Source organism: Melospiza melodia, chromosome 14 (assembly GCF_035770615.1).
Source record: "Melospiza melodia melodia isolate bMelMel2 chromosome 14, bMelMel2.pri, whole genome shotgun sequence".
NCBI classification, from domain to species: domain Eukaryota; kingdom Metazoa; phylum Chordata; class Aves; order Passeriformes; family Passerellidae; genus Melospiza; species Melospiza melodia.
In genome coordinates this window covers 20,667,129-20,691,451 of record NC_086207.1, presented here as the reverse complement: position 1 = coordinate 20,691,451, position 24,323 = coordinate 20,667,129, and the positions used below count along the sequence as shown (strand labels likewise).

General features: G+C 41.2%; 1 protein-coding gene across 5 annotated transcripts in view; it reads left to right on the top strand.

Annotated features, from left to right (window-relative positions):
- Positions 1-24,323, top strand: part of JAKMIP2 (janus kinase and microtubule interacting protein 2) — a 38,773-nt gene that overhangs the window by 10,316 nt on the left and 4,134 nt on the right. For 2 of the 5 annotated variants that reach the window (XM_063169134.1, XM_063169135.1), the window contains 19 exons: positions 457-954; positions 2,152-2,361; positions 3,246-3,344; positions 4,055-4,201; positions 5,927-6,067; positions 6,972-7,028; positions 8,832-8,951; positions 10,422-10,550; positions 11,538-11,621; positions 11,924-11,986; positions 12,155-12,253; positions 13,625-13,723; positions 14,057-14,110; positions 14,861-14,926; positions 15,757-15,825; positions 16,826-16,903; positions 17,513-17,716; positions 18,958-19,023; positions 19,688-19,760. In XM_063169134.1, the coding sequence (XP_063025204.1) occupies positions 457-954; positions 2,152-2,361; positions 3,246-3,344; positions 4,055-4,201; positions 5,927-6,067; positions 6,972-7,028; positions 8,832-8,951; positions 10,422-10,550; positions 11,538-11,621; positions 11,924-11,986; positions 12,155-12,253; positions 13,625-13,723; positions 14,057-14,110; positions 14,861-14,926; positions 15,757-15,825; positions 16,826-16,903; positions 17,513-17,716; positions 18,958-19,023; positions 19,688-19,738 (2,334 nt within the window). In that variant the 3' untranslated portion in view covers positions 19,739-19,760. Of the gene's footprint in view, positions 1-456; positions 955-2,151; positions 2,362-3,245; positions 3,345-4,054; positions 4,202-5,926; positions 6,068-6,971; positions 7,029-8,831; positions 8,952-10,421; positions 10,551-11,537; positions 11,622-11,923; positions 11,987-12,154; positions 12,254-13,624; positions 13,724-14,056; positions 14,111-14,860; positions 14,927-15,756; positions 15,826-16,825; positions 16,904-17,512; positions 17,717-18,957; positions 19,024-19,687; positions 24,317-24,323 lie in introns of those variants that run through there. The other 3 variants (XM_063169136.1, XR_010029510.1, XM_063169137.1) reach the window with 3 other exon arrangements.

Genomic DNA, 24,323 nt, shown 5'->3' with positions numbered 1-24,323 from the left:
GATGTCCTATGACTTCTCTGGAAAAGACTCCATTTTACTGAGCTATGAGTTGGAGAAACCTCTGGCCCTCAAATGGAGCAGTATGTGAAAGTTGTAGGAATTTTGCTTTTTCTGAGCCCTCCAATTATCTGGTGAATTTGACTTCTGGGTTAAAAAGCTTTTACACAAATGCACACATATATATGGAGTCTTATTTCTGAAGGAAATATTAAAACTACATGTAGCATCATTGTGTGAGGCAGGACACCTGGAGAAGAGTGAGGTTTTTGTTTGAGTAAAGACAATATAATCTATGTGAATACCTCAGGAGCTGGCCTCTATTTTGTTTTAGGAGTATGGAGGATTGTCTAGGGTCTCAGTGGTGTTTTTTCTCAGTTTGACATGGATGTGTCTGAGGGGGCTTGTTTTGATAATGTTACATTGGCAGCAGATGACTTTCATTTTATCTTAATGTAGGTTGCTAAGCTCGAAAGAGAAAAGACTCAAGAAACGAAGCGCATCCGTGAAGTGGAGCAACGCAAGCAGACCGTGCAGATCACAGAGCTAAAAGCCAAACTCCATGAAGAGAAAATGAAGGAGCTGCAGGCGGTGAGGGAGAACCTCATCAAACAGCACGAGCAGGAGATGACGAGAATGGTGAAAGTCCGAGACAGTGAAATCCAGCGCCTGAAGTCGGCGCTGTGCGCGCTGCGGGATGGGAGCAGTGATAAAGTACGGACTGCGCTGACCATTGAGGCTCGTGAGGAGGCCAGGAAACAGTTTGACTCTGAGCGCCTTAAGCTTCTGCAGGAAATTACTGAACTGAAGTCCGCCAAAAAGCAGGTGGATGAGGCCCTTAACAATATGATCCAGGCTGACAAGATCAAGGCAGGCGATCTTCGGAGTGAGCATCAGTCCCACCAAGAGGCCATTTCCAAGATCAAATGGGAGAGTGAAAGGGATATTCGACGCCTGGTTAGTAATCAAAACAGTTCATGTGTTCTCTTAGGCCGCACTGACTTTGCATTTTTTGTCTCTTAGCTCTTTCTGCGTAACAGATCTCTTGCAATGCAACTCACTTTGAAAAAGTTTTACAGATTTTGCACTGTCATTTGTCAGGAATAAATAGATCACAGTGAGTCAGCAATAACACTGTTATGGCAGTTAACAGCTCAGATTAGGAGTGTGGTCTAATCCATGAGGATCTGGCTCTCTGATTTGTTAATACATGCAAGGTGCAAAGGGTTAGATAAAGAGCATTTGCATCTGCACTTGCAGCTTTTTGGTTTTTCCAGCCTGTGTTACAGTGTCCTAAACACAATAAAACATGGCAGGAGAGGAGAAATCTTGTTGGCCTTGGTGCAGCCTTCAGTAATTTCTGTGGAAAATTAACAAAAGGAAGCTCACACCAGCAAAGGTGACTTGTTTCCCTGTGTCATGGTTTAGAAACTTCCCAATTTGTGCTCCCACTTTGACTTTCCAAACCATACTGACACTTGCTCACTCCCCATTCCCTGCAGTGGGCTAGAAAGGGGAATTGGAGGCACAAAAGGTAAAGATGAGATCATGAATTGAAGTAAGAGCACTTGACTGGAAACAGCAATGAAATATGTACATGAGAGAGGAGAGTGACTTAGGTGCAAAATGGTCACCGTGGAGCCTGTGACCTGACCATAGCCATGCTACCCTCACCCAGAAGGGAGTCCTTCCCCCATCCCCAGAAAATTACATGAGATGATATAGAATAACCTCTGGCTATTGCAAAAATTAACCTTGTCCTGGCCAGAACCAGGACACACTCTCATGTGGAGAGCTGGTCCTACTTGTAATGGTAGAAAGTTGAGCTTGAAAGTTGGAATTAAAGAATTTAGAATTTAAGTAAAATAAATGGGAATTTAAACTCTCAAGAATGATACCACCACCTTCCCCCCCTCCCCAGATTCACGGTCTGCATCCTAGAGGTATATTCTTGTGTTGCCAAAATGCTCAATGAATGTGCTCCGGTGCCAAATTATGGGTATGGCTCAGACTGTGTTGTTTTACAGGCCTGGTGCAGTATGGTAGAGCAGATTTGAGGGGTGATCACTGCTCTTAAGTAAATCACACAATACAAATTGGAGAAATGTTGTTGCCTTCACATGGTAATATTGTTCTGGTGTTTCTTTCATTCAGATGGATGAGATCAAGGCTAAAGACAGGATCATATTTTCATTGGAGAAAGAACTGGAGACACAGACAGGCTATGTGCAGAAGCTGCAGCTGCAAAAGGAAGCTCTGGATGAACAGCTCTTTTTGGTGAAGGAGGCAGAGTGTAACATGAGCAGTCCCAAGAGAGAGATCCCAGGAAGGGCTGGAGATGGTTCGGAGCACTGCAGCAGCCCTGTATGCAGGTTTTACTGGTCTCTGCAAAACAGTAGTGTGGATGTGTGTTTCTTTCTGACATACCTTCTCAGGCCCTAGGAAAACATTCCCAGTCATTCATTACGGACAAGTTAATGTCCATAGAGTCTTCAGAGGGCATGCTAGTTGGACAAAACTTTGTACTGCTGGTTTTCATCAGTTGTTCTAGTCACAAATATAACACATCCTAAATAATCAGTGCCCTTTTGAAAGAATCATCGATGAACCTAACTACCTAGAACATGCATCCTCAAAACCAGATAGAATTACCAGGATGAGCAGGGAGGGGCAAACACTGGGCGTGGAGAATCTGTGAGACCCTTAGGAGATCCTCCTCTTTGTCTGTTTCCCACAGACAGCCCTTGGGTGTCATTCACAAAGCACACAAGTCACTCATTGTGTGACTAAACAGAAGATGTTTACACAACCAATGCATATTTAAAAGCATATTTTCATATATACAAATGAGAACTAAGAAAGTGAATGTAATTGATACAGAAAGGGTTGTCCTAGCTTTTTCACCTGAGGTAGTGGCTCAGCTAATAGAAGCAATCTATAGGAAAAGGGAAGGAAATTTAGAATCTTTTAGCTTTTTTATCTCTGTCATATAAATTTATCATCTGTTTGGTTGTTTTCTCTTAATTTTTTTAATGGCTTAAAATTTTCAATTAAAGTATCCCCAAACCAGACGCTTTCTCCTAAATATATATATATATATTTGCCAACATATTCAGGACTCTGAAAGTCCCTAAAGATAATTTGTTGATGATGACAGCTTAGGTTGACTGGTTTTTTTAAGGGTTCTTTTCCCAAGCATGTATTTTGAAGAGAATCAGTAGCTGTGTGACATTGTTGCCCATGCACAGGACTTGCGCAGAAACCAGAAGAGGATAGCAGAGCTGAATGCCACCATACGGAAGCTGGAAGACCGGAACACGTTGCTTGTTGATGAACGAAATGAGCTGGTATGCGAGCTTTTGCGCTGGCAGACAGAGGAGGTTGAGAGCCATGGGGAAGGGAAGGAGGGGGAGGATCCAAGGATAAAGCTGGTGATGAACATGCCTTGTCCATCCATCAGGCCCGTCACTCAGGAGGCTGAGGAGGACTTTTTATCCTAGAATAAAACAGTAATGTAACAATAAAACGTAATTGAAATTACGCGAGTAGAAAATCACATCAGAGGTTGAGGCAGCAAGGCTTGTAGGACTCTGTGTGAATGCTTCTGTTCCCTCTGAGCACACAGCATGTGCTTGGTAACTTACCTTGTACATGATGAGACTTACCTTGTAAATGAAATAATGTCTGTTAGGTCTGTAGTCCAGTATTTGACCAGGTTGAAAATAATGAAGTACTGAGTCTAGGAAGAACTGGCAACTTTGAATTGATCCCTTTATCTGATTGTCTACTCTGTGGTGATATCTGTGTGTTGAATCAGGACCCTGGCTATTTAACCTGTGTATATTCCTACTTCTCTGCTTAAGGATGAGGGTGATAAATTGAACTCCTATGGGTTTTTTTATTCCTGAGCTAGAAGTCTTAATGCACTCCTTTCATATCAGTTTAGCCAGCTTCAATGTTCTTTATGTCATAATTGCAAAATAGATGTCAAGATTGCAAATTAAATGTATATTTATGTGTCTCTCATGACAATTATTAATTGCTATTATCAATCCAGTTGAAGCGTGTCCGAGAAGCTGAGAAACAATGTAAACCTCTTCTGGAAAAGAACAAGTGCCTCACGAAGAGAAATGATGAACTTATGCAGTCTTTGCAGCGCATGGAAGATAAACTCAAAGCAGTCACTAAAGAAAATATAGAAATGGTTGGTACTGAAGAGCAAAATGAGTATTACTGGAGGATCTGTGTGTTGGTGGCCACATCTGCATAATGCATGATGTATATGAATAGAGAATATGCATTATATATAATGTGTAATACTATTGTTAAGATAGAGCCAGGTTTTGGTCTGTATTATTACAGATTTGCATACCATAACATTGTGTATTATGCATACATGGGCAGTATATTTACATGAATGTATAATCACAGTTAATTATATTTTTAAAGTTAGAATATTGAATGTCAATGATTTAAAAAAAACAAAAGAGGAAAATGTTATATCATTGAGGCATGTCCTACTGTGCTATTTTTTATCTGGAACTCAAAAAAGAAGCTGTTAAGAGTGATGTTTTCAGCCAGAATGACGTTCTTGCGTCATGTACATGTTCCTTTTAGAGCTGATGATGACAAAGTAAACTTAAGGTATGGCACTAAGCACATAGAATCTTTCCATGAAACATATGCGTGGTAGGTGGATATGGGAAAGGAAGAATGGTGGTGTTTAAATCTAGTTAGGGCTATACATTTCCTATGTCAGGGCCATATGAAGTGGGGTCAAAACAGTTGTGTTTGTATATCCTTCAGATGGGATTGCCTTGATTATCAGTCTGCTTCCAGGCCCTATATTCCAACACATGCACTGATGTGGCTTTGGCATTAATGAAAAAGGAGGTGGATGTTCTGGGTTGCCAGATGTAAGCTGGCAGACTGAGACGACTTCCCTTGCTAAAGGTGTTCATGGACCTTGCCCTGACCTGTAGTAGCCATTGTCCTGAGCAGGCTAAGTGCCCTGCAATGGGAGCAGCCTTCCTGCTGATTAGCTGGAGCTGATCAGATTCACTTTCCTGTCCCACGGAAAACAGACTCTAGTGTTACACAGTTAATCCACTTAAGGACTCTGCAATTTACCCGTGCCTGGAAGACAGATAAACTTATTGCAGGTGTCATGGATCAGAATTATTCTTCCACAGCTGTGGCAGTGCAGATCACAGTCGCTTGGAGTCTCCCACAGCAGAGAGAAAGGACTCGGGAATCTGCATGCATTAGGCATCAGTGGGCAGTACCACTGGTGCATATCTGTGGACACAGTGTATATGTGCTCAGTTAGCTCCCTGACATCTGCTCTTCACACTATGGATGCCCAAATCACAAAAGCTGTTGGTGACTAGAGCAATTCTCACAGGTTTTAGTCATCTCCTTTCCCACATATGCTCAGGAGCAGGCAGGATATTGAGCTGTGATTACAATAGATCTGTTATCACAGTTTTTGCCTTTCCTCCTGGTGTGACTGAATGCATGTCTTTAACATGAGTAAAGCAGGTCCATTGCCTCACTGTGTACGGTCCTACATTGAATGTCAGTAAGGTTGTGAGAGTAGATACTATCTGCCTACCCACTGGACAGGGCACAGGTTCAACTCTATTTGCCACACGTGGCCAAGGAAGAGCTAGGGTATGTAGAGGCTGTATTGCCACATGGTAACTAAACAGCTAAAGCTTTATTGTTCTGGTTGAAGAACTCAGCCGTGCTGTGTTATTTTATTGTTAAGAAGTGCTGATGGACATGAATTAAAAAAATTGGTGTAGCTGAAGCATATTTAAAGGTCTGTATAGCTTAAATTAAAGGTGATGTTTAGTTTTTAACTGAAAGGTGGTCTTTTAATTGCTGGATCTTATTTTATCTCTTTTATCTTTTCTTCTTACCACAGAGAGAAAAAATAACATCACATCCTCCTCTAAAGAAATTAAGATCTCTCAATGACCTGGATCAGGCTAATGAGGAACAAGAAACTGAATTTTTAAAGCTTCAGGTCATAGAACAGCAGAACATAATTGATGAGTTAACAAGGGTATGTCCAGAGCACAAGGAAATTAGGAATGATTGCTGTGTACAGTTTATTGCTGATAGTATTTTTTCTTATAACTAGAGGTCTGAGCATTAATACCTTACCTTACCTGCTTTTAACATCCTCAGATGTTTAGGTGTAGGTGTGCATGTGTGCAGTTTACTGAATTTGTAGTGGAGCATCAGCCCCTACAACTCAAACCACAACACTGTGAATTGAGCTCCAGAACGGAATGCAGACTAAGAGCTGTGGAGCTTGGGTAGGTACCTACATGTTCACAAGGCAGGACTGTGCTGAGGTGTTTTACCATTATAATAAGTCATGCTGAAAACGTTCCCTTAACAGGAGGCCGGCCCACAGTGCTGTATCATGTGCTGGAAAAGCTTGTACAGCTAGACAGTAGGTTTCCAATTCTTCTGTCATTTAATGCTGATAATTCCTTTGTCAGTGAACTTTGCATTATGATACTGAGGAGAAGGAGAAGGATTCCAAAACAGGCTGTTGTCTCTTCCGAGGTATCACTGCTAGGAATGGTGAGATCGACACTCCCATCATTTAATGCCTTTGAGACAGGGGCAGCATCTCCTCATCATGGAAGGCAGACGGCCCCTTATACAGTGCCCAAAACCATGCACCAGGCGTCCCAGTGATTTTAGAGGGCAATCCCTGAGCTCCTATTGTTTGACAGCTGCTCAAGGCAAATGCACAAAGGTGTTTTTCAGGTGGATTTTAGGTGACACACATACAGATTTGGATATGAATCCTCCCTTCTACCTGGAATCAGATTCCTGTTTGAACATATGGACAGAGTCACTGGAACTTTTATTATTTATTTCCTCCATGTATTTGGCCATCTGTCAGCTTTAAAGGAGAGAAGAGAGAGTAACTTTTTAATCTTACTTTCTAGGACAGGGAGAAACTCATTCGTCGGAGAAAGCATAAAAGGAGCTCAAAACCAATCAAGGTAAGATGAAAAATGGTTTCTTATTTACAGTATTCAAGTAGGCTGTGTAGGAAAACACACTTAAACAATCTGATTAAACAGAGCTTTGTGGATTATAACATCTGCTTTAGTGATCAGGTTTATAAATTCCTTAGTTACTTTGAGAGGGCTTTTAAAATCCACTTTGAAATTCTGTTAAGGATGTGCAGCTATTTTATTTTCAGCAAAATGGGGCTCCTGTCCCATCTGTTGTCCTTCCCATGCCTGCCCCCCCTACTCAGTAGTAATAATGGTCCTTCCATTTGGTATCTATAAGTATGGTCTCAGGCTCTGTTATACTGAGAGGTACTGGCATTATCAGAGACCTTCTCATTGTTTTTCTTGCAATCTGTTTTTCACAGCACATATGGGCTAAAGCCAAATCCTTGTGCATCTCTATTCTTCAGGTGGAAATTTCTGCCTGAGATACTGTGTCATTCTCTCCTGCTCAGTTCTACATGCCTTTGACTAACCTTTGTATCACTCTGAATTATGTTAAGTCCAAAGCTGGTATAATTTACAACAATTTTAGAGCTGAGTAGTCAGGAGTGGTTTGCATAGCTCCTTTATCAGCTAGATGTGAAGCATGACTTTGCAGCATTCATGTCCCACCTCCAAAAAGTGGAAATAGGGATTCCTTGGTTGCATTCAGTCCTCCAAGGACATCCCTTAGTATGTCACCCATGTTCTTTGAAAGTCACACAGCATTATCTACACTGGGAATTTCAGACCAGTAAATTCTAGCTGTGTCATCACATTGTTTCTGTGTGGGTTGCGAAATGGTGTACAGCAGACACAGTAATATTTTCATCAGTAAATTTTATTTCTAAACCAGAGATTATAACATTGGAGAATATGGCAACTGTTTTCACTTGATAACACAATGAGCAAAAATTATAATACATGTAAAAGCTAATTGACGTCTTCGCTACATGTTTTTTGTGTGATTCAAACTCCAGGTTTGGAAGGTTTTAACCTGTCAGCAGAGTGAAAGATGTTGCTAAGAAGTGCATCTTAATTGCTCATTGATCAGTTTGTCTTCAGAATTATCCATGAGCCGAGTATTTAAATGCTCAAATTGGTACCCTGAAACCAAGCCTTCAGGGTCAAGCATTTGTGTCTTCACAGGACAAATCTCACAGTTTTCATTTGATTTAATTCAGCTACGAAATTGGCAATAGGGAGGTGTCAGACATACAGCCAAACTGTGGAGCATGAGCAATTGTTTATAATGGGTGCCAGTTACGGTAGTCCTGGAAAGATGCAATAAAAGTTCCTTCATGTTAGTTTTGTATTAGCATAGCTTTCACTCATATGATCCAACAGCAATATCAGCAAGAGAAGCACCTGGACATTAAAAGTATCAGCAGTGTCTGTGAGAGAAGAAGGAGGGCTGCCTATTCTACCCGTGTCTCTAGCCCTTATGGTGTAACCTTTGCACACTACACGACGCTTTGCATGTTGATAGATGTCTTCTGAAGAACTTCTTGGTTTGCAAACAATTTTCCTGCCTTCCAGCAAGGGCAGAGACTTTTCCTCTGGCATGTTGCTGCTCACATTAGATTTTCGAAATAGACTGAGACAGACCCTTAGAAAAATTAGTCTGCAAACTTATTCTCCACCAGCACAAGACCTGATCTTCAATGGGTTTCCTTTGAGTTTGTGTGAAGATGGTAATTGCAGGGGTAGCCCACTGTTCACTTTTCACACCTCATCTTTTAATTAACTAGCAACTGCCCCCTCTGTTTACATGAAGGTTCAGAAATCACACTTTTCCTTCTATAGAGACATGTGGTGGATACGGTTTTTGGGTATGATGATGATTCTATGGACTCTGAAACATCCTCTGTGGCCTCATATAGAACAGACAGGACACCAGCAACCCCAGATGATGATCTGGATGAGGTAAGATCTGACTCTTTCCACAGACAAGTTACAGGTTTTCAAGAGATGACTTTGAAAACAAGCTCTCAGGCTCTCAAGAACACTTGGGATTTTATAGTGCATACTGAGTGATAAATACTTTTTGACTTTAATTTTGATTACTCATATACTAAAATGCTGAGAGTTTCTTCCACAGTATAGTCTGTAGAGTCTTTGATATGACTACCCTGCAATTTGAGGTGGTTTTTTTTCCTCTCATCTTTCAAGGAAACGTATCACATTTCTTGTAGCTTAAAGACATATCAACGAGTTATAGTGAATGGGATGACATCATACTGGCGACCTGTCACTAGTGGGGTTTTGCAGGGCTCCATCTTAAGCCCTGTGCTCTCCAATTTCATCATAAATTACTTGGACACAGGACTGGAAGGGATACTGAGCAAGTTCTGCGATGATACAAAATAGGGAGGAGCTGTTGACTCCATCGAAGGCCGGGAGGCCCTGCAGAGACACCTTGATGAATCAAGAGGGCTGGGCCATCACCAACCAGATGAAGTTCAGCAAGGGAAAGTGCCAAATTCTGCACCTGGGATGGGGTAACCCTGGATCTGCAGATGGACTGGAGAATGAGATGCTGGAAAGCAGTGCCTTGAAAGAGACCCAGGGGCTGACAGAAAGTTGAATATGAGTCAGCAGTGGCCTGGCAGCCAGGGGCCCACCCAAGTCCTGGGGGCATCAGGCCCAGCATTGCCAGTCAGTCAAGGGAGGGGATTGTCCTGTTGTTCTGCTCTGCTCTGTGGTGGTCTCACCTTGACTATTGTGTGCAGTTTTGGGTGCCGTAATATAAGAAAAATATTAAATTGCTAGAGAGTGTTCAAAGGAGAGCAACAAGGATGGTGAAGGGCTTTGGGAGGAAGCTGTATGAGGAGCAACTGAGGTCACCTGGTCTCTTCAGCCTGGAGAAGAGACTATGGGGAGACCTCATTGCAGTCTCCAGCTTCCTCATGAGGGGAGGAGGAGGGACAGACACTGATGTCTTCTCTGTGGTGACCGGTGACAGGGCCTGAGGGAATGGCGTGAAGTTGTGTCAGAGGAGGTTTAGGTTGGATATTAGAGAAAAGTTCTTCACCCAAAGCATGACTGGGCATTGGAATGACCCCAGGGAAGGGGTCACAGCACCAAGCTTGACAGAGTTCAAGAAGTGTTTAGACCACTCTCTCAGTGACTCTTGGCGATGGTGCTTTGCAGGGCCAGGAGTTGAACTCAATGATTCTCGTAGGTCCCTTCCAACTCAGCTGATACTGTGATATAAATGCTGTATAATCTCCCCATTTTTTAATTTCAGATCACAGCAAGCTCACTGTGATCCAGAACACTATTCGAATCAAGACCTGTAAAGCAGCTACTGTGCTTAACAAATCACTTTTGCATTCTTTGCTTTGACAGTGCTTTGCTCTCCATGGCTTAGACATGTCACTTCTTATTCTTCAGGGTTTAGCAGCAGAAGAGTCAGAGCTGCGGTTTCGACAGCTGACGAAGGAGTACCAGGCCCTGCAGAGAGCGTATGCACTGCTGCAGGAACAGACAGGAGGGGTCATAGATGCTGAAAGAGAAGCCAGGGTCAGTATTTGAGAGTTACAGTATTTCATTGCTGTCAGGACAAGAAACCCTCAAAGGGACATACAATGGAATGGTGCTACATACAGCATCCATAACACTGAGAAATGTCTGTTCACTCATTTACTGAGTACATTTTGAAAGAGAGTGACCATTAAGAATGGACACAATCACTCAGTTTACAGGAAGCTGTCCTCCACCTAAACCTGAAAACTGCAGTCAGGCAGGCATGCCAAAGCAGACAACTCTGCAGCCTGACACAGAATCACAAGGGTTTTCTCATAATTTGTCTAGGTGTGATGGGAGTTGGGTTTTAAAGGCAAATGAAGGCCTGTGGGTTTTCACAAAGGCGCACATTGCACCAACTTTAGGAACACCTGAATGTTTCTAACAGATAAGTGCAAACATTTAAATTTTAATATGATGCAGGCTACAGTAAAACTTCCAAGGCTAAAAATGTTGTCCCTCTAATAAAATTATAGAATCATTCAGGCTGGAAGGAACCTCAGGCAGTCTCCAGCCCAAATTCTTGCTCAAAGCAGTTAGCTGTGAGATAATACCAGTTTTTTTAGTATTTAGTTGAGTCAGCTCTTGAAGAACCCCCTGGCTGTTAAATTTGCCTCTTCCCACTACCTGTTGCCACTCTGATCTGCTAAGCACTTTTTTTGTAATTTAGGGATTGCCCCTTATGAGGATCTTGGAGCAGAGCACCCCAAATACCTGAGCTTGTGTTTTGCTGCTCCAATGCAATCCATGGTGGAGCAGGCTTGGGTGGGGAGTTGGGGCTGATCCACTGCTCTGTTCTCTTGTGTCATCTGTGTGTCAGTCTAAGGGGTGGCACAAAACTTCACCAAGTCAGAATCTTTCTAATGGTTGCTCACTCAGTGGAACTGACAGCATGAAGCTAGGCTCTGCTGGTTTTGGTTTCCTTTTTATACCAGTCACATTGCTGGCTTTGTTACTCATTAATGTGGTGCTTGACTTCAACAGGCTCAGGAGCAACTTCAAGCTGAAGTCCAGAGGTATAAAGCCAAAATAGAAGATCTGGAGAAAACTTTGGCTCAGAAAGGGCAGGTAAGTAATTCTTGTGTGTTTTTTTCCCCTATTCTGTATCTTACCCGCTCTGCTTACAAAATACCAAGCACAACTTCAGTATAAACTTCCATGAGATGTAATGTTGCCAGTCAGTAAACATGCAGATCTGGCGAGTTCAGAAGCCTTGCTACACCTTGGTAAACTTCAAATGTTGTTGTTCTGTAAAAGACAGCTTGTTCCTGTAGGATGTTAAAGCCTGAATATTGTGACTCCAATGTTCAATAAATGTGCACAGCTTATGGAATTTGACTATTCTGTAATACTACTACTTCATTCAACAGGACTCACACTGGGTGGAAGACAAGCAGCTTTTTATTAAGAGGAACCAAGAGCTTTTAGACAAGGTATGTTCCAAAGGTTTGCATGTTCACTCTGAAGGGTTATCTGGATCCTGTGAGACATCTTAAGTGTTTAGATTTTGCACAGGCTATGCTACCTCAACTACTACTCACCAAATACTTTATGGTTCTTGTAACAGTCACACAGGTGATGATTTTACATATTTCTGTTAGATAGAGAAAACGGAAGCAGAAAACAACCGTCTGCAACAGGAGCTGCAGGATGCGCGAGACCAGAACGAGCTGCTGGAGTTCCGCAACCTTGAGCTGGAGGTGATGCATGTGCTTCTTGCAGTAGAGCTGGTAGAAAATTAAATGACTGCACTTGCATGGACACCGGCTTTAATCAAGGATTTACACAAGTGTTGTAGCAATAAAACAGAGTAACAAATCAGGCCTAGCATTTTTAATTGTGAGCTGAAGTATGTCAGCTCTAGTATCCTGGAAATAGTAAGCACCATACTCAGCTGGTTCACTTTAGCCTGAGCCATGTGCCCAGTGTGCAAAGGCATGCTTAACTGATTAACATGAGTGTGCCTCTTAGCTGCCACACCTGTGGGCATGATTTTTCTAATACTTGGAGATGCCTGTCTGCCCATGTATGAGTGCTGTTCCTTTTGCGGGCACTGGACACATTCCCTGTTGAGCAGCTCTTACATGACCTGCAGTGGGTGCAAACAGTCTCTCAGGTGACACTGGACATTGGTGCAGGAGCTTTAGAAGCCTCTGCAGGACCTCAAGCTTCCTCTTCCCAGACTGCCTCTAGTTCCAGACTCTTCTTTGGAGTGCCAGCCAACCAAAATTTCACCTGCTCTCTTCCCCAGTGTAAGATGGTTTATTTTTTATTTGTTCTTTTCAGTTGCTGTCCAAGGGCAAATATATTTGCCACACAGAGACCTTCCTGGTTCTCATAACTTAATGCTGTGTCAGACTTGCCCCTTATTCATAGAACTGTCCTACAGTTTTACCTGACGGCTGTGTTTCCATATGGCAGGGAGCTGAACTGATCAAATGAATTACGTATTCGTAAACCAAAAATATGTGTGAAACTAAAGTCTAATCTTTACTTCCATGCTTGCCTGAATACCTGAAAGGAATGAGAAATAGCATCTTCAGTTTTTTTTTTCTTGTCTTTGGTCCTTTAAAACTGCAGAAATATTTGTAAATTTTAAGCAATAAAGGTCTATAAATAGCTATGTCGATCAGTTTTTTTGAACATATGGTTTTCCGCAGATGTTAGAATGTGTAGCATACCAGGATGAGGAAAATATGTAATCTGAGTCTCCCAATATCTGAAGTCAAACACCTGTTTCTAAAGGGAGTACTTACAATCATGTACAGTTGTTCAACACTTAATAAAGCAAATCACTTGAATCTTAGCTAGGTGACAGCCTTTCCACAGCCAGTTTGCAAATTGGCATAATTTATCAAATAATTTCCTGTTAAGTAGTTACATTGGATTTAGGACCCTGTCCGACTTGGCTCACTTTTTCAGACTAGGTCTACATGATTCTTTCCTTGGCTTATAGAATGAAGAGCTTGGCTTTGCAAGCCAAGCATGATAGAAACAGCAGCTATGGCATTCTCTATGTGCATCTCCTTCATTCTAATAGATTCTCTAGCATCTTTTCAATTAATTTGCAGGAAAGAGAGAGACGGTCCCCACCATTTAATCTCCAGATTCACCCATTCTCAGATGGTGTGAGTGCTCTACAGATCTACTGCATGAAGGAAGGGGTTAAGGTAGGTCAGTTGTATAAAGGAGTGCTTCTCCCTAAGGAGAAGTGGGAGGAGTGGTGGGTGCTGCCCATATAATCCATTACAAATAACTCCACTAGACTTTAGGTATTTAAAAATGGTCTAATGTAAGAGTGTGGTGACAGACACAGTTCAATTAGACTCAAAATTCTCTCCATAATGATAAAATCTGGTTCAAAGGCAATTGAAATCAATGTATGATGCATTTCCATAGGATAGAACAAAATGGCCGACTTCCATGTTGTTCATAGGATAGATGGATATTACAGCCATGATAAAAGGTGGATGCCATGCCTTTACCTTACTCTCTCTTTGCAGGATGTCAGCATCCCAGACCTTATAAAGCAGTTAGACATCCTAGGTGATAATGGGGTAAGTTGAAATGGGAGATATTTTGTCTTTACAAGCTGCATTTTGTACAGTGCGGTAAGTTTTATGTATAGTTATGACTATTTTCAAAGATACTTGTTAAATTATGCATCTGTTCTGTACGGTTTAGCAGACTGGGAAGAATGTCTAAAGACTACTAATATTTGGGACTGGGCCCTGTTCACTCAGGAAAACACATGAAGGAATTCAGCAGTCTGAGTAAACCACTCTTCATCAGGACTAGGATTCTTTCTTACAGTTTCACAAATAGGCAAGAATTATCAAATTCCCTGTGGCTTTCTAAGAGGGCTTAGCTGCTCATGTAAAAGAGATGCTGTATCTCTGGCCAACATTAGATACGTCTTAAAAAAGTTTATAAGAAATAAAAACAAAAGATCATTATTGTCCATTCATGTGCTGATGTAGATCAGCACTGTTTTTACAAAAGCTTTAATGGAAATTCAGCTTTGTAAAACTAGCATGAAGACAAACAAATGGGTCTAATTTTAGTTTACATTTCTCTTAAGGTGTAATGGAATGAATGATACAATTAATCCATATCATGTAGAAAGGCAAAACTAGTGGTCTTCTTAATATAATATGTGAACAGACTCTGAATGTTTCAATGGAAACTGAATACTCAGTACTACAGGTATCCTCTGAAAACTGTAGAGCTGGTTTGTAGGCTGGATCGTCTTTGTTCATGAAGGAAACTGCTGCCAATTTTCCTCTTTCCTGTTAATCTCTTCACAGAATTTAAGGAATGAAGAACAAGTGGCCATAATTCAGGCGTCCACGGTATTGTCCTTGGCAGAAAAGGTAAATCACATGCTTGCTTTTCTCACGTGTTATCTAAAGCCTCATCTGCACATTTTCTGCCCTGTTGTTGTCATCAATATTGTTAAACTTTCTACTGTTGGGAGTATTCCCCAAATAAAATAAACTGTGCCAGCACAGTCCTAAACACCTTGCTGAAGCAGCAAAAATAACAAACTGAGCTGGCCCAAGCTGTGCAATGGAAAAAACTACAAATACAAAAATAATATGAAACAAAACTTGCAATTGAAAACCGAATGAGAAATCATCAGAAATTTAAGCTGTAATTAGATAAAGTTTGGGATTTACAGTCCTGAGATTTCTAAAGCTTCCAAAAGATCTGTATGCCAAAATATCACTGAAAGTATGTGTCTGTATTTCTTGTTTCAAAAATTAGGAAGAAAGTGGAGAGTGATTAAAATTGCTTTCTAAGGCTCAAATGCAGCACGCAGATTTCAACATGACAGCTTACAAGGATTCTGCACAACAATGCCTCTGCTTCAAACAGAACTGCCATAAAGCCAACTAAGCTATTTTTGAGATGCTATAGACCCATTGTTGGCCTTTATGCATGGGATGGAATGGGTTCCTTGTCCATCAAAGGGTGTGTTCTTTTCCATCTTCTGGTGACCCAGCAGTGGTGATCCTTTTGCTTGCTTCCCTGCCTAGTGCTACATGCAGACATCATGGCCTCTGTCACAAACAGCCTCAAGATAAGCCCGCAGCAATAGGCTGCTAAAAACAGACTAACAAGATGCTGTACATAGCTCATTTGGCACTGCTTGTGTGCTAGAAAACACAGCAGGTTACAGGTCTCATTGTCTTCTCTCCAGTGGATCCAGCAGATTGAGGGAGCTGAAGCTGCTCTGCATCAGAAGATGATGGAACTGGAAAGTGATATGGTAAGAAAACTTTTCTTACTACACGTTTTAGGGACACTGATTGTGTCACACTTACTTGATGTGCCAAAAAATAACTAGGAAAGTGTATTGACAAATGAACTATGCACCTTTTGTCTGATTATTGGTGAATCCATAAAATTGTTCCTGGTCCAGTTCACATGCAGAATAACAGTAACAGAAAGAGTAAAAGTTTAAAAAATGCCTCTCTTTCTACGAGGATGACTGTTTATTAACAAGTACCGAGGCTTCAAAGGTTTCTCAATAATTTTCAGAGGTGCATGCATTGTTTGTCTCATAAGATTCACAGCCTAAACATCAGCTATTGTATTGCATTTTATTCAGGACCAGCATGTGAGAAATTGTTGAACTGAATCATAACACTGTTGGCTTTCATTACACACTAAGTAAAGTTAATACCTTACCCTGTTCTTATTCGAGTTAATGGCAGCAGCCTGCAAGATGAACAAACATAACTACAAGAATTAGACAGCAGTAGTGGCTTGTTTTGTTCCTGTGATATGTCTGTACTTAAGTCGGTTCAGCTTAAGGTGGACTGATAAGATAAAGCACAGCAGCTGCTCCCAAGAAATGTGAATGTATAGTTAGTTCCTCTTTAGTTCAGTCCACTTTTACACCTCTTCAAAAATAAGAGGAGGCACAAAAAGAGTAATTCCTGATGCCAGAGGAAGTATCTTTAGAAAAATCACAAAGAACACCCTAAATTTCACTACTGAAATGCCAAACAGTACCACTGAAGCCAACAGAGAGGATGGATTTAGTTCCATGTACATCAGACATATTCACTTACAAGAGCAATCTACAGCTATTTGCCCTTCCTTCTTTTCTAGCTGAGTCAGGTATTAATAACTCTGCTGAGTATCAGTCTAAAACCAATCTTCTTGTCCTGCTGAATTAGATATCTGTAAATGATTTGATAAAAATTCCTAAAGTATTTGGAGTAACTAATTTGTTTTTCTGTCCAAATGATCCTTCATTGTAGGAGCAATTTTGCAAAATAAAAGGTTATTTGGAGGAAGAATTAGACTACAGAAAGCAAGCTCTTGACCAAGCGTACATGGTATGTACAAAGGAAATTCTGCAGCACCTACTGGCCAGCTCTGCAATAGCACGCAGATTTTTCTTGAATCAGGAGGAGAGATTTTTGCTTTTTTGTTAGTATTGGATTTTTAAAAAATTGTTCTTTCCTCTTTCTTCTGAGTACTAGCATGCAATCTGCACAGCTTCAACACATTAGCTCACCTTTTCATGTCATAAAAAGGCACATCTCCTGAAGTCTGAAACTCGTGTCAGTTTAAGGCAGATATTGCTCATTAATATTGGCTTGTCCAGCTGGAGTTTTTTAGGGCAACAGGTGGAAATTTTAGAATTGGTGAAATAATTTGCACTTCAGATAGAAACATTCCGTCCAACTCTAACTCCATAAAAAAAGAGTAGAAGTGAAGGATTTCAGTGAAAGTTAATATTAGAATACTCTAAAAATAAAAGTTCCTATCCTTTTTTCAGAACATAGAACCATTTTCTGAGTTTAGTTTTTCACATTTTTGCACACTTGAGCACAGGGACTGCCTCTCATGCAGGGGTCTGAATCTGCCACCAATCCCCCAGTTTCCAATGTGCTTTAAACCATGTTTCATCTCTAATTGACTTTTGGTATTGCATCAACCAGAGGATCCAGGAGCTTGAAGCCACCTTGTACAATGCTTTGCAGCAAGAAACAGTGATAAAGTTTGGGGAACTACTCACTGAAAAACAGCAGGAAGAGCTGAGGACAGCGGTAGAAAAGCTAAGACGTCAGATGCTGAGGAAGAGCAGAGAATATGATTGCCAGATTCTTCAGGAGAGGATGGAGCTGCTCCAGCAGGCTCATCAGGTAAGAAGAGGAAACCACACACATGTGGTATCTTCTCAGCCTTTCTTTGTAAGAACACAATCTGAGCTCAAATCTAAGCAAGCTGCAGGCCATGAGGGAGCCTGGCATCCAGCTTTTTGAATTGTCTCTTACTTTGTTTTTTCTGTGCGTGCAAGCACACATGATACTAGCTTGTGCAAGATTATTCTGGCATATTTTGAGTTTTAAAATTCTAGCCTTAAGTTTTCATCCAGAATTCTGTCTGCACAGTTCTAGCTTTGTAATAAAAATGGTCATCTCTAGTTACTGGACTGGGCACGAGAGAAATGGAGTAAATGCTGCTGGCTCGTATGGCACAGGAGAGTTGTCTGTTTTTCCAGATACTACTTGTCCCTCCCAAGTGGAGATTTGTACTTTTCACTGCTGAGATAAGGTACTGCATTTTATCTTAAAAGACTGTTGTTTGCTGCTCTGCAAGCTGTGAGGTCCCAGAGCAAAATGGCAAATTGTCACAGCACATTGAATAACATGAAAGCTGCACCATGAAACAGATCTGACTCACACATTTATGGGAGTAAGAGAAGAAGCACATCCCCAGTGGTTAGGGGGAATTGGTTCACAGGAAGGCTCAGCTCTCACAGTTTTGCCTGATCCTGAGTTGGGCACTTGAGACTGGGTCCATCTTTTGATGCCAGGCCTTTGCAACATAAGAAGCTTCTTGATTTTAAACATGCCAGCTGCCCCGAGGGACACTGCCCTGAGGGACGCTGCCACAGCAGTTTTGGCTTCTCAGAATGTCTCTGAGCCAGCCTCAGTTGGAAGTGGCTGAGAGGCAAAGGAAGGAGGAGGTAGCCAAGCAACAGAACAGGGGGCTGTGGGCAGAAACTGTTGTACGAGACATTCCACCTGAACATCAAAAAGAATTTCTTCATTGTGTGAGTAACCAACCACTGATCAGATTACCCAGGGAGGATGTATAGTTTCCTTCCCTGGAGATATTACTTATCAATCATTTATACTAATTTCTAGCATTTAAGGATCCAGATACATATATGCAGGATCATATTTTGAGCAGTTGCACACATGGTAAAGCTGTGGTTTGGCGGGATGAGTGGATCGAGTCACAGTATGACACAAGATTGTCCCTGCCACAGAAATGCATTTGTTGATTTCTAGGGTTTTGGCCCTTGGAACATTAAGCTACTTAAGTGGGATAGATTTACTGAGAATTCAGTATATATGCTTTCTTTTCTGATTTCCAGAGGATCCGAGATTTAGAAGATAAAACTGACATCCAAAAGAGACAAATTAAGGATCTGGAGGAAAAGGTTGGTTCTGTTATCCTTTGAAGCGCACTGATTAACTTTGTTTTGAAAGTAGTCATCCAGTTCTCTTGAACTATATGAGCTTTTTGTTCTGCTCAGTCAGCTGCACCTGTTGGTGGTGGTCCACTGTCCTTTCTTTTCAGTTTGTGTCAGTAGATACAGACTTTAATCTTAAAACACTACATTACATTATTAAACATGTAATGGTGAGTGTTTGATATGGGTGTGTGTAAGTACTATAAACATACATGTATACATATATATAAGTTTATATTTATGTATTTATATATCCAGGCTATTTCTAGCATGGATTGCAGCCTCTGTCTTTTAACATGTTTAAAAATACCACACATGCTATTTTTGTTACCTAGCTTTATGACTTGTCAACCCCTGGGGTATCATGATGTGATAGTTACACCTCAGGCTTTCAATATGGTGCCAATTGTAATCCATCACCAAAATTATTTGGATCTGTTTTCTAAGCCTGGGGGGTGGTGTGGTACTTACAGAAGTAATGAGGGTAACAGTGTTACCCTCATTAGTAATGAGTAACAGTGTTTTCTGAATTAATAAATACTCTGAGTTGTTCTACAGAGTGCAACAATAATTCTGATGCTTACAATGCCATTGTCTTTAATTTTTACACAGTCTTATTTTTCTTCTGCAGTTTCTATTTCTGTTCTTGTTCTTCTCTCTTGCCTTTATTCTTTGGCCTTGATGTCAATGTGCCTCTTGGAAAGGTAAGACTGTTTTATTTATTTCCTCAAAACTAGCACTTCTTGCACAGACCGGAGGATCACATCCTTGTGTGTTCTTGTGGATGTTTGGAGTCAGCAAATGCAGCAGGTTGTTGTCGATTTGCAGTAGTTCACAGTAGGGGGTTGTTGTACTGCCAAGCTGCTGGTGATATTGTGCTATTCATAATTGTAAAAATAAAAGCTAACAAGGAATTTCACAGTATCAAAAAGCCAAGGGAATTGCAGGGGAAATTTAATGTTGATGTTTACAAAGGGATGCAGATGGAAAACAGTTAAAATAACCTCAACCGTAAACACACTCTGAACTAGCACTGAGGAAGGAGATCAGGATTTTGAAACAAGTAGAGCAGCAGCTCTACTTTTTAAAACAAGTGTCCCGTAGCAGGAAAAACACAAAGAAAGACAAGGAAGAATGATCAACTGCTGAGAGACAGGAAGGGAGAGATAGAGAAATGGAAGGATTTTTCTGGCTCAGGAAGTGACACTGCTAATAGGAGGTATTGGAGAGATCTAAAAAATTTGTCATAGAATGGATGGACGGACGGACAGACAGCTTGCTATTGTTCACCGTCTAATAGAATCAATTACCATGTAACAAGCTTAAAGAAACAAAAATTAATAGTTAAGGATACAGGTGGTAAAGAAGTCTTTCACGGTATGCTTAGCAGCTGAAAGTTCTGAATTCAAAAGGTAATGTGAAGATGGGGAAATAAATCAGAGAACTATAATGGTCCCATTTTTATCTGTGCCTAGCCACTTCCAGAACAAGGATGCTGGGCTAGGACAATTTTTCTTTTGATCCAGGATAACAAAACTAGAACACAGCATAGAAAACATAATGTTAAAGTCTCAAGAACATGTAATGACAGCATAATTTTCTGATTTGAGGACAGACCCATACCATTAAATTTCTCAGTCTCTCTTGGCTCTGGCTTCAGCTGTGTTAATGAATAATTCCTCTGCTCTCCACCTGATAAAATGAGATACGGTTGTGTGAAATATGTTCTGCCCTTCCACCATTTGTACCAGCTCATTTTTTGTTTCCAGATACAATTCAAGGTATTGATTATAATTAAGTGGCATGGGTCATGTTTGGTGGGTTTTCCTTTTCCCTTTAAGGAAAAGCCCCTACTTCGTGTTTTATTTCAGCTAGATCCAAGCTTTCATTTGCAGTTTTGTGCTGATGCAGAGACAACTCTCAGAATTAGTCACTTCAACTGGAATCCACTGTGTCCTTGTTTGGCCAGACCTCAAAATGAATGTTTCCATGGGCTGAAGCAGTAATATACCTGGAGGTTGGCTTGAACGGGGAGCAACCCATAGAGAGGAATTAGGAGAAATGCAGACAGATCAGTGATCACAGGTCTTGTGAACAAGAGTCAGTATCATTATCAAGTTGCTGCAGTTTCAAACATACTGCCTTGATCCAGTGATTATGAAACACAATAACTTATGACTGCATTAATTGTGTTCCTACTGCAGGATTTCTGAGAACCATGGTACAGCATAGTATAGCTGTGAGATGTTTTAGGTATCTCTGACTGGTGGAAGTTTGACTTCACAGTTTCTTGCTTATTCATAATGGAGAAAAAAATTAGAAACTCTTCTGAAGTGACCAAATTGTGGACAAAATAATTTTAAGAAGCCAAGATTTTCACAGTACACAGTAGTAGCAAATAACTTTCTATGACTATGTCTTTTGCTGTACCACAGAATCATGAGTCTAGAACAAGCAGTCAACCTAGAGGGAGATTCCAAATTTAAAAAAAATATTGGATTTAAGGTGCACCTTGGAAAATCACAGGAACTTGTAGTGACATTTGTGAGAACCTGCCTGCATGACTTTTTTCCATTTGCCTGTACTGTTGTCCTTTTTTCGTTCCTGTCACAACTGAAATAATGTCCTTGTGCAGCATATGAGAAAAACTTGGGCAATAAGAGGTTCAGAGTTTTCTATATATACAGTTTGCATCTACATTTTCCACCAGTGTGGGTATGGCATTGGTTCTCTAATGAGTATTTGCCTCTTCTAGTACAGCTACAGAATTAGTGAGCTTTTACGTCCTAGTATTACCAATACCAATCTGCTAATACCATTTGCTAATAACACTTAGGTCCTTTTGGCCTAATTTTTGAGGGCAGGTATTGGCTGGTTAGAAAAGCTAATGAGATGCTTGAGGTCAGAACTCCATATTTTTCCTAAGTTCTAGGAGGTTTGCTATTTTTCACTTGGAGTCATCCTGCCTCCATGGGCTGCTGGGTCCTGTTCAGCTCTTGCTCTTCACGGAGCTGATGCACATCTTGCTGTAATGTTCATTGAACAGGACTAAAAATCAAAACAATATAAACATTTTTTGTGCTGTCCTTAAGGCATACACGACTGTCCCAGCTGCACAATTGACCGATGTCATTGCAGGGGAACTTACATGGATCCATTAGGGATTGTGTCAAGAATTCACTTCCCTCCTCACACCCTTTCTCTCTCCACCCTCCACCCCCCATTCTGGCCCAATCTCCTTCAATGGGTTTTCCTCTTGTTTTACATAACATCTAAGGTTTAGCAGGTGTAAATCCCTTCGAGATCACTTTGTTGAGCCCAGGAATGCTGCTCTGACTACAATGCCAAGATGAGTTTCACTCATTGAAGTCACTGTTGCTCCATAATGGCTGGTCCCTGGAGCACACAGGGGTCCAGTTCCCCATAGAGAAGATGAGAAGCATCAGCAGGAGCTGAAATGTGGGTTACAGCCCCATAAAGCCTGCTAGGCAGTTGTGGCACTCCTAGGACCACTCAGGAGGTGAAGGGTTCTTTTTCCTTTCCCATCCTTCTTTTACATATTTGGCTTGATGAACATCAGGTGGGGATCAACAAGACAGATTACGGTGAGCTGAGTGACAGAGGAAAAGAGCCTTGACAGTAGTGGAGATACAGTGACTTAGAGAATCGACATTGACTGTGAAGGTGGAAAAGTCTTACGGGAGAGGTGTGTGTGGGGGATATATAAACTCAATGCTTTTCCAGAGGATCTGCACTGCTGTGAACTCCCTTGAACTGTAAAGACAGCTGCAGCAGGCCCAGCATCACAGCACGCATGATACCTGTAGAGTGTTTTACCAAGGCCAGTCACTCCACAGGTGCAAAGCATCAAGTCTTGTAGCAGTTCCTCAAAAACAAGGTAATGGTAAGCTCCTCATCCCCTGCCTTCACCCCTGCATTTTCCTCTATGGGATCCTCTCCCCTCAGTACCTGAGGGGCAATCTCCAGACAAGGCAATTTGGGAATGGTGTTGGCAAGAAGGAGAGGGATTTTAGCAAAGTCATATTCTCCAAGGCTGGAATACATGGAATTGGAGAGAATAGCTAACATTGATTTGTGTTGCCCATTCACGTTAAAAAACACCTGCCTACCCAGGTGATTTAATTCAGCAAAGGTGAGCACGGCATGGGGAGTGTGCCATCAGCATTTCTTCTTACAACTACTGAGCTGTATATTTTGTCATATGTATAATATGCTATATATATATACTACAAAACTGCTTTACTTCTACTGGATGGAAGTGAACTGTCGTAGCCTTATCATAAGGGACTTCATACAGATCCCATACAAAACAAACAAAAAGCCCAGCTCATCCTGGGGAGCCACTTGATGGTGAAAAGTCTTTGGTTTTGTTCATGCCTTGGTGCAGTTTATCCTTTGCCAGTCTTTTAACCAGGAGAGAGAAATCCACAATGTGGTCACAGACAATACCTTCTGGTTTCCTTCTCACCCAGAGTGAACACTTGACTCACTGCTGCACTGCAATAACAAAGGACAAGAATGTGCAAATGAAGGAAGCCATGTGCAGCAGATGCAGTATCCAGACCAGAAGCGCTCTCATTCCTGTTTATATGGGATTTTCCTACCTGCATTTTCTCTGTGCTTGTGAACATATGTATTCACTTATTTGTGATCACATAAGGAAGTGTGGTCTGTGTGGATTTTACACCCAGTGAATTTTACTATGTAGGCTTAAATGCTGAGATAACAAAGACAAAATATGCCCTTTTTTCCCTGGTCTCAAACCTGAGAACCAAAGTTATTTTCTATAGGTAAGGTAGGCTTTCTCAGAACATCAGCAGTTTCTGTTTGCCTCAGTGCTGCATTAGCCAAAATTCTGGGCTTGCTCTGACACCCCAAGGATATTGCCTGCTGCCATGGCTCTTGTTATGGGTGAATTGTAGGCAGCTTTGGTTCAAGAGTCATTGAAACTTATGCATACTACTCATGTGAACATGCCCATGGGGACTTTTATGCACCTCAGGGTTGAACTTCGTGGGGTTTCAATGGACAAGCTTATCAAAATACACAGATTTCTCACAAGTGCTTTTCATGCAGACAAAACCAGTTTCATACTGATAGCTACAAGAACTAGCCTTTTCAGCTTCCTGATTGATATATTGATTCTATCTTGGAAAATCTGGGATAGGTAGGTAGAGGAACTTAGAAGCTTATACCTTATCTGATACAGATGTTCTTCTTTTTTTTTTTTTTTTTTTAACTTTTAG